General features: G+C 45.0%; 1 protein-coding gene across 7 annotated transcripts in view; it reads right to left on the reverse strand.

Annotated features, from left to right (window-relative positions):
• Nucleotides 1–8,338, reverse strand: part of LOC107325293 (collagen alpha-1(VII) chain-like) — an 86,050-nt gene extending 77,712 nt beyond the window's left edge. For all 7 annotated transcript variants that reach the window (XM_032448635.1, XM_032448671.1, XM_032448711.1 and 4 more), the window contains exons 1-2: nt 8,094–8,338; nt 14–147 (exon numbers count right to left, since the gene is read on the reverse strand). In XM_032448635.1, the coding sequence (XP_032304526.1) occupies nt 14–80 (67 nt within the window). In that variant the 5' untranslated portion in view covers nt 81–147; nt 8,094–8,338. The remainder of the gene's footprint in view (nt 1–13; nt 148–8,093) is intronic.
• Nucleotides 8,339–10,406: the final 2,068 nt, after the last annotated feature.

Consider the following 10,406-nt stretch of genomic DNA (forward strand, 5'->3'; position numbering starts at 1 on the left):
ATTTAACACATACCTTCATGAGCAGCCATGGCTCTGTAATGTGCCACAGCCACTGCCAGGGCAAGGATCTGGGCATACATTTTCTTTTCCCTTGGGAAGAGGCCACACAGTTCCTGGTGTCAGTACCCAGTCAGGAGATTCATTCATCTGCAGGAGAAAAGAGGCTTTAAATCATGCCATCTGAATGAGATGCTCTTACCTGCTTGCAGTGGTAAGGGAAGCCTTCCTCCATCTACCAAGGCTCACCTTGACTTAGGGAACCAGCCTGAAACTGCTTAAATTTCTCCATCACTTTGCTGAGGTTGGCAACAGAGGAGAACTCTGCTTTGTTTCCCCAGCACCTTTCCCTGACAGCACCCTTCTTCAGGCAGTAATGGCCATCAGCAATTAAGCCTAAAGGTGAATATTACTACTGCAAAAGAAGAGGGAAGCATCTGCTACCTCAGACACACAGGGAGCAAAGATCTGTCCATGAGCATCATTTCAGACATCAGCCACCCACACTCAAGTCTTTAACGGCCTGCTTTGCAAACAACCTCCATGTCCCTAAATCCCATCCCTGGAAATCCATCCTCTCATCATGGAGCAGTCAAAGAGGGCTGAAAGCTCTGGTTACCGCTCACAGACAGTTTAGCAAAGTCCCCAAACAAATGCTGACAGCTCATTAGGGCTACAGAAGTCTCCCCTGGCAAAGCAGTGACTTCTCTCTATGAAGTAATAACTGCAGAAGAGGCAACATTGCAAGAAGGGATTTTATTCCATTTTTTAGAGGGCAATAAAAGCTTTTTCTCCTGTTCTGATTCTCACCTGCATGTCTGGGGTTGAGCAGACTTCAAAGGGAGACATGGACTACTTCCAGGGTGGAAATTGCAGATGTGGGGAAAAGCTCTTTGCCATGGATGGAAATTTTCTTACAGTTAACAACATTCAGCTTCAAAATCCCACTGCACTGCAGATCTGGTCCCATTTGGAAAACAAGACTGAGAGTGGGGTAGCCCAACAGAAAGAAATCCCCATGTAAGAGGAAGGTCAAGAGTCCACAAGACCCTAAAGAATCAAGAGAGCTGTTGTCACTTTGTCTATCACACACCAATCTCTCAGACCATAAGGACTGAAGTGTCCCCGAGGTGTTTTCTGTCTTTTAATTTTCCTCTCTCTTCTAATTGCTGTCTGTACTTGGAGATCTTTGCCATGCAGTTGTTGACTTGTGCTGCATCCTTCCTTTCTATCTCCAGTACAGTTGCTGTGGAGGTGACTTCAGGGTGAAAGCAACAGCAAAAATAATACAGTCACCACCAAATGCAGGCTTTTACAATGTCCAAATAAGGCCCCAACAACAGGATCAAATCCAGCATGGAGCACAACTCTCACCAACACCTTGACATGGACATTGAGCCACTGACCACAACCCATGACCTATTCCTTATTCACTGCATAGTTCACCCTTAGAACCCCCATTTCTCCAATGTAGAGGTAAGGATGTGGTGTGGGACCATATCAAAAGCCTTGTGCAAGTCTGGGTAGATTATATCAGCTGCCCTTCCTTTGTCCACTGATGCCATCACTCCATCATAGAAATATAAACCAAGAGAAAGATAATTCAGTTTGTAATTACAACACTTTCTTCTGGGAATCCAGGTATTTAAAATAACATCAGAAATGTCATATATTATGTACCAAGGCAGCTAATGCATCAACCTCATGAGAACATATCAGGCTGAGACTGAAGCCTGTCCTCATGCACTTGCTGGTTTGTATGTGGTAGGCATCCAGAAAAGCTTAAATGCTAACATAAATCTCTCTACCTCTTTCTAATTCCAAGAAAAAATTGTTCTGTTCTTAAAAACTTCCTTGCCAGAGTGCTGAGCCACGGGGAAGGGGTCCATATTACTACAGTGGTGCCCAGATCCCACGGATTTCACATGTTCATGTGCACGAATGAATTCCCATGTGCAAGTTGAGCTTTCAGATGTTATATTTTTGAACATGTTGGACTTGGGCTGGGTACTCCAATGGTACATCTGAGTTTGTTCCTTCCATGCATTCCATCTTTTGGGATGCAACATTTTGTGTTGACCAAAGCCATTGAGGGCTGCCATTTGCTGCACCATCCAGCCTAGAGCATCTCAGTCCAGTTATCATTTAGGTGTAATCACAATGCTCATTTTATGCATTAAATATTAGAAAAGTGCAATCCAGCAGCTCTCAGCTCATCATTGTAGACACTGACTGTCATCACCCTTGTTAAAGACCTCCTAAACCATCACAGAGAGCTACCAGCTTTGGTAGGGACAGGGCAATGAACTCATAAATTTCAGGGTTATGCAAGCAATCCCAGCATTTTCCTTGATCTTTTACAGTGCCTGGTAAATAATCTACAGGAGCAAATGTCCCCAGGTTTTCCAGCAGAACAAATAGACTCCAAATTCCAAAGAGCTGATAGACTGGGTTCTCCCTTTACCTCACCTGGAACAGAAGAGTGAAAAGCACAACAAGAGGGGGAAGGAAGGAACAGGTCTCACGTGCTAAACAGCAGTGCCAGAGGCTGAGCTATTTTTCTGTATTTATCCTTCCTGCACATATATTTGTAATAAACTCATATTCCATTTTGCTTTGCCAACAAATATGGAGATAAATAAATAACTCCCGTCAGCAAGGTCTGTCTAAAAATGATGGGACTCAGTGGGTTTGCAGACCCATCTGGCTGATGCTTGCCTCCTGTTTGGCTGCATTTCCAGCTGGATCCTATGCTTCTCCCATCCCAGGATCTCCCACAGCAGCTGTTCCATCTACTAAATAACTATCCCTGTTGCATACAGATAAAAAACCCTCATTGCAGTGCTACATCTGGGCACCCACAGCCTTTCCACACTATCCACTCAAACTCATCATCCTACAGCCTACCACTGTGCCGCGGTGCATGTCACACAACCAGGTAGATCCTCCACCTATTTGCAGTCTCAGCACTCTAGGGCTTCCATTCATAAAGCATTATCAGGGACATCACAAAATCTATTGAGAAAGAGCTCAGCAGCCCCACAGGAGATCACACTGAGAAGTATAATAGAAGCACTGAGGTTGCCCTAAATGAGGAATTAATGGGAACTTCAGGATGTGGAAGCAGGAAGGATGCCAGCAAGATAAGGATGTGAAGAAGGTCCAAGATTTGATGGCATCAGTGTTAACAGGTAGCTGAGGTCCTAACCCAGTTCTTCCACCCCAGAACTACTCAGACTCTTGCCAGATGACATTTTGGGTAACACATATCCATTCACCCCAGGTGGCTGTATTTGACCAAGCTCAAATTTTGATCCAGCACCATCCCTAGTCAAGGTAGCCCCATAAAGAATGTCCCAAAGGAAACCAGAAGAGCCAAGAAGCTTCTACAGGAGCATACATTAAGGCATCCCTCATGCAGATGCTCATATTTTGGAACAGGCAGCTTGGGAAACAAGTGGAGTCACTTTCCCTAGAGGTGTTCAAGGAATGTGGAGATGTGAAACTGAGGGACGTGGTTACTGGCCATGGTGGTGATGGGTCAGTGGTTCTCCCATCCTGGAGGACCTGATTTCTCTGCTCCAGGTAATTCTGCCATGAAACAGGAGAAATTTAAAGCAATGAAAGGAGCGCACGCTGCAGCACAGAGTCTGTTGAAAAAGCAGCATCAGCAGTAAGAAGAAACTGCTGCTTCTTGCAGAATGGGTAAATGGCTAAACAGCTCCCCTCCCTCTCTCAGAGCAAGAGCTTTGAGCAAGTGTTTTGTAGATATATATATATTTTTAATATAAATATCATTGATTTCCAAATTTAAAGGGATTGCTCTGCCTAGTAATGCTTAACAGAGATGGAGAGAAAAGGGGGGGAATCCGGCGAGGCTGCTCAATAAAACAAGATGAAGTGAGAGCAGGAAGAAGCCTATTTTCTACTTCAGCACCCAACTGAACGTGCTTGCTTTGTCTAAAGGCAACGACATTAAAGGGTTGTGCCTACTACCCAGCCCCACTGACTTGTGGTTCAAACCCCACAGCTGCTGATTCCCTAGGGAATGTCATTGTGGAAAGATGGAGCTAGATATTAAAAGAGGACAGATTAACATCTCAGGAGGACTACTGAGAGCTTGGCAAGGTCCGGCTACAGCTTTTCTGTAGGGTGAAAGATGTGTTTTTGGGAGTTTCTGCCCCGTGCATCAGTGCATCTCCAGTATCCTTCTCTATAACTCACTGCAGTTGTTCCCATCAGCATCACACAACACAGGGCAAAGCACAGCTTAGGATTTGCACATATCCAGTGGAAACATCCACTTGGGGCAAAAACACATTGAGGAGAGGCCTCAGTGGACATTTTGGGCATTCCTTTCTGGGAAGGGGGTAGAAAAGTTGATGAAATGGTGACAAGCAGCTAACTGGAGGTAACGGGTAGGTCATAGCTCTTCTACTATGGAACAACTTGGAAAGTATATCCAATTGGGACTGGTTCTGCCATTTTCCACACCCTACAGAAAATATTCATGCAGCTTTTAGGACTGCTGGATAGAAGGTTTCAGCTTAAAAGCTGAAAATCAAGGAGAAAAGCAGCAAAATATCTTATAAACCCAAACCCTGGAAATGAAAGCTAGACCGTTCCTCTGCTTTTTTCCACACCCTGGTGACTTCCCCGCACATCAGGTTTTCACATTAACAATAGTAAAAATACCTTCTCAGCTAAATCTAGAAAACTTTCCAAGCCGAATCACTGAATTGCTCAGAGAGCTGCAGTTGGATGTTGGCTGTGATGATCGTCTCCACCCAACCTCCTTCTACAAGAGATCCTGTTTGGAAGGGACTGAATTTATTTGGTGGCTGCCCTCAATTTCTCCTTGCAAAATAATGCAGGGGGTGCAGTAAAGGTTTGGTGTGGATGTCTCTGAAGGAGAGTTTTGATGGTCACCAGAGGTCCACATAATACAAGTGGCTCTGCCTTGACCCCAGTGGCTTCCCAATGCGGAGTCCACGAGCTAGAAACACAATGCAGATCCTACTTAAACAGTGAAAAATTCACTCAAAGAAAGCGAAGAGAGACACACAGCATCACTCAAACCATCGTTGCACAAATCACCTGAGACAGAAAACACCTCCAAAACAATTCAGCTTCTTCCTTCCACCTCCCTTCATTTTATCACTCTGCTTTGAAATGAGGCACCCTGCTTCAGGCTGCAAGGTTAGGAGAATCCCTTCCCAAGCAAAGACACAAAGATGTAAGCTGCCTACTGAATAGGTATCCCAGCACACATGGCTTGAGGCTTATTTGCATCATCCTATTGCCATCATGAGATGCTACTCATTAATCTGTCTTCCCATACTGGAGGCAAAAGGTCTGCCCTGCAAGATTATGCATCAGCAGCGTGAAAAGCAATATTTCCAGGTGGGCATGCAGATGTTAAAGGCAAAGAGATCGATAGAAGGGGAGGTTAAACATAAAAGGGTTAAGGAAGTCAATGGATGAATGGATTGACTGCTTGGCCAGCAGCCAGGTCTGCATTTCTCACGTTGCTCACTCTGCAGGCTGGCTGCTATCCAGGAGGCTGTTCGCTTTGCAAAGTGCCCCTCAGCATGGCTGGGGGGGAGTGGAGAGACAGAACAAGATCCCAGCCCAGGTGCCACATCCCCTGAGAGCAGAGGAATCTCGGTTTGGGGGCAGGAAGAATTCCCCCCTGTTGTTGCTGAACCAATGCTGGTTCATTGCCTCTGACAGATTCGTTCTGCTCTTGGTGAACCAAAGATTGTGGCCCTACAGTAAGAACTGACCCTCAGTTTTCCCTAGGATCTCTTGACATGATCATGAAGCAAACACCAATCACAGACTTGCAATGATGGTGCGAAGGGATGGCCGTGTTGATTTGAACTTTCATCTCTGGGCACCGGAGCAATTGGATTATGACAGACAGATGAACAGACAGCACATGACATAATTAATGATTTTACCTCACTTATATGTTTTTATTATACATATATATATATAAAAATTGGTTGTACCCTTCCTTGCCATCTGGTACAATCATATTTTATGTCCACCATAAGCAGGCATTAATGGTTAACAAAAGGAGAACTGGCTTCACTTCTATGTCTAGTGTCAGGTTAGGTTTTTATGGACTGGCTGTACAAACAAAATCAATTGGTGAGATGCTGGTGACTGAGGGTTCTGTTGATGTACAAGCCTTCCCCAGAACAACTATCCGTCCTCTGTGGGGCACCACAAGGTGCTCATATCAAAGTCTTTACAGATGCAGCTAATCCCATTTTGGATCTTTCTCTCACAGAAGTCCCTGCTGGGTCTGTGCTCAGAAAGACACCAGAGAAGGATTGTTGGATAATAATGTGGAGTGATTGAACAAAGCATCTATTCCCCAATCAGTGCAAGAGCATCCAGTCCTGGAGCTCTCAACAACCAACCTATGGCGTCTGTGGGAAGATTTGGACCCAGTCTCTGGTGTGGAAATATCCTCCCCCCCAGATATTCCCAGCCTCACACTGTATAAAACATCACACCTTCAGCTCCTGCCTCAGCCAGGTTAACTCCTTCTGTGAGACCATGCCAGGACCTGAGGGTAAGGATATATCCCCATATTTATGTTATTTATGCCAGTGAAGCACTGGAACAGGTTGCCCAGAGAGGTTGTGGATGTCTCATCCCTGGAGACACTCAAGGCCAGGCTGGTGCAGGCTCTGAGAAACCTGACTGAGCTGTAGGTGTCCCTGTTCAATGAAGGGAAGCATGTCCAGATAACCTTTAAAGTTCCTTTCCAACTCAATTCTGTGATTCTGTGATCCCTTCAAACTACCCCAAGCACTTTCCAGCCCAATGCATCTCCTCACCCATAACCAACCTGATGTTTTTTAGGACATACAGAAGGGACCATTTTGCAGGAGCATCAGGGAACCCAAACAGCATCCACCATCCACCCCCTTTTTGGATAGATCTGCTCCTTCAAACACACAGAATGAGATGCACACTCCATCTGACAACCCAGTCTCCTCGTCAGAGCCACAGAGACTTTTCAGGCACCCCGTGAATCACCTGCTTGTTAGCCAGTTTTTCTCTTTCCCTGGAAGGAAGGCATTTTCTTGTAATTCCTGATTGTAAGCAGAGATTACCTTATTTTGGGCCTGTGATGGCTTACAGCCAAATGAAATTGTTCATCACTGCTGTTCCCTGTGAGATATCAATTTCAGAGCTGACAGGGGAAAATGGTGGGCTGAAGGATCTCAGTCACCATAACCACTCTTGCTGCCGAGGCTTGAAAGCCTTTGGGGTGACCAGTTGAAAGATCAGGAAAGGAGCAGACCCACAGTGTGAAACTTTATAAACACAACCTGCATCTGACTGGTCACTGCATTCATTGCAGTTTATTGGATGCTACAACCAATACAGCTGTAGGAAAGCAGAATCCAGCCCAGGTGTATACAGCTTCTCCCCTTGAAAGAATATATCTTCCCCAGCCAGGAATGGCCTCAGACCAACCCTTTCTGCTATTTCTCCCATAACTCACTGAAATATTAACTGTGTCTGGAATTATAACTAGTCCTGGAGGGGTCTGCTCTGTTGTCGCAGCTTTGATCCAGGACTTGCTTTCAGTGCTAGCTATTTTACCAGCATCCACCTCACACAATTCAATTGAACAAGAGAAATACGGTTTCTTACTCCACCAGCAGGAAGATTATCAGGGAAGTGTTCTGCCCAATGCAATGCTTGGACCCTCCAGGCACATGAAATTACACAGTCAGAACCCAATTTCCCCCCCCCCAGGAAGCCCTCAAAAGAAAAAGAAAAAGACAACATTTCTTCACCACCTCTGAGACCAGCCAAAAAGTCACTTGCCATCATAAGGAACCCAAAGTCAACCCCAAATTCTGGTTTAGGTGCTTTGGGAAGCTGTGTTACCATCCACACTCGTCTCTCCCTCCCCACAGCCCCCAGCCCATTCTCACGCCATCGCTCCTTGAACTGCAACCTGAGAACAGGAAGAGTGGAAAAAAAAAACACAACCCCACAACCAGACACAAAACCCAACACCTGAGCAGATGGACAGACAGCCACAGGCGGACGGCACTGCTTACCTGCACAAATCAGTTGCAAGTTGGCTTCTCCCCATGGGTGAGAGGGGCTGGCAGCCCTAAGAGCCTGTGAACACGTCAGCCAGGCTGTAGCGCAACTCCCTGCACACTTGGAAGGAGTTTTGAGGCAGGAGGAGGGGCTGCTGTGGGTATCCCCCCACCTCCAGCTCCTTCTGCACTGTTCACAGTTAGGACGAGAACAGGGCATGGGATGCTGCCCTGTGTGCTCTTGGCAAGAATGTGGGAGAGAGGAGGGGAGAAAAAGTGAGGGGAGGGGAAATATATATATATATATCTTTACCTCGTGGGCACAAAATAATAATAAAATAACTGGGATGTTTGAAAAGGAAGGGGCCGGGTTGGGGAAAAGGTTAGGGAGGGGGGAAAGTCTCTGTTTGCAGGCAGTGAAGGAGTTTTTCCCTTGCTGGTGAGGAAGGAAACCCAAGGAGAAGGGTGCAAATCTAATTTATGGCTCAAGTACGAGAGGCCTGTCGAAGCATCTTAAAATGGAGAATCAAAATATCTCAAATAAAATTGTGATTGCACTTTGTTCCATTGCACAGCACCAGAGAGCTTTCTACAAGACTGCCTCTTAGATGCATTAGCATTGCTATTGATAGAAAAGAAGGAGTTGAGAGGTACAGGGCGATGAAAGGAACTGGGATGTCCAGTTGACATATATGGGAAATTACCCCCTGAAGACTCCCACCATCTCCTGCATCCATAGGAGCTGCATCCTATGGCTACCCAATCTGAGGGTGAAAATCATCCACCCCTGGAAGTCACAGCACATAAATATAGGAGAAGACATGAATGTCAGAAGACATTCAGAAGAACCAGAGCTTTCATACTGCAAGAAGTTGAGCTGTTTGAAGTTGGTGATCACCAAGGTTATCTCCCTGCACTGATGGTTATTTTGTAGTGCTGTGTGTCCCAAAATCTCCAATGCATCACCATGGCTGGATCCATCCATCCCTGCAGACCTCACAGCCAAGAGATAAGCATGCTAAAAAGGTGAAAGACAGAAGAAGAGTGAAAAAATGGGAACCTCTTTTGGTAAAGGAAGGCCATTGGTTTGAGAAGCAAAGTGTGAGTGAAACCTTGTCCCAACCTGAAGTCAAAACGTGATGCATAAAGTGGTCTTGGAGCTCTATCTTGCTACGGTTTATGGGAGCATCACAGACTCAATAATAAGTGACCAATTCACACACATCAGTAAAAAGATTATTTTTTCCCCATTCCTGCCTCAAAACACCCAAAGCTTTCTAGGATTACACCAAGGTAGGACTGCCTGAAGATCCTGAACTTCAAGAGAATGCACCACAAGGCTTGGATTTAACAATTGAATCTAATTGATTCAATTAAATCCTAAATCCCTGGATGCCTTGTAACTGGGCTGAATAGGCTCAATTGCAATTGCTGTATTCAGCTATTAAATCTGTTCACATCCTTGGAGTGGGGCAGACAGGACATATTTATACCATGCATCTTGAATGTGTTCCAGCAGGGCTTTGGCTGTAGAACCAGGTAGACCTTGTTTCTCCAGGCTGCCATAGCCCTTCCAGCCTAAACAACCCATCAGAATAGGGCAGCAGGGAACAAACGAGGAGACAATTAAGTGGTGGACAGAAAATCCCATTTTCTAAACTCATATTTATGAAACTTCAAAGGAGACTTAGTGAAGTGTTTTGAGTATACAAGTCTGCATGTAACACTGGACCAAAGCCACAACACTCAGAAGCCTTATTGTAGTTTCGACTCACATTTTGGGATCTGCGACTATAAGAAAAGGCATCTCTGTAGGCATTTGTATCACATCCATGTTTGGGTTGTAATGTACAGAGTCTTGAGCAATAAGAAGAACCTAAGGATGTCCAGCATCTTCATTGGGCTGTTGAGAAGAGGCCCTTTTAACCTTTATGTCACTGGTTACCTTTACCCAAGGAAATGGTCTCAGGTCATGTTGTAGATTTGAGTTGGATCATTGAGAAGTAGGTGGGTGTGATGTGAAAACACAGAGCTGAATGGTGAGGCATATCGTTACAAAAATCCTACAGCCTCCATTAAAAGGATGGGGCAAGGGTACAGAGTGAAATTAGTTACTTAATTGTAAAAAAAGAAAATAAATAAATAAAATATGAACAAAATACCAAACTCAGACCAAATGAGGATAAAAAAAACCTGCTCTGAAGTATATTTGGTAGATTTCCAGGAGAGTCTTCTCATCTACTTGAGCAATCAGCAATATTTTCAAGCAATCAAGTGAAAGTAAGATAAGGCAAACAAAGAGGATCATTCATGTGTAATTGTCACTTA

This window comes from Coturnix japonica, chromosome 1, assembly GCF_001577835.2.
Source record: "Coturnix japonica isolate 7356 chromosome 1, Coturnix japonica 2.1, whole genome shotgun sequence".
NCBI lineage: Eukaryota > Metazoa > Chordata > Aves > Galliformes > Phasianidae > Coturnix > Coturnix japonica.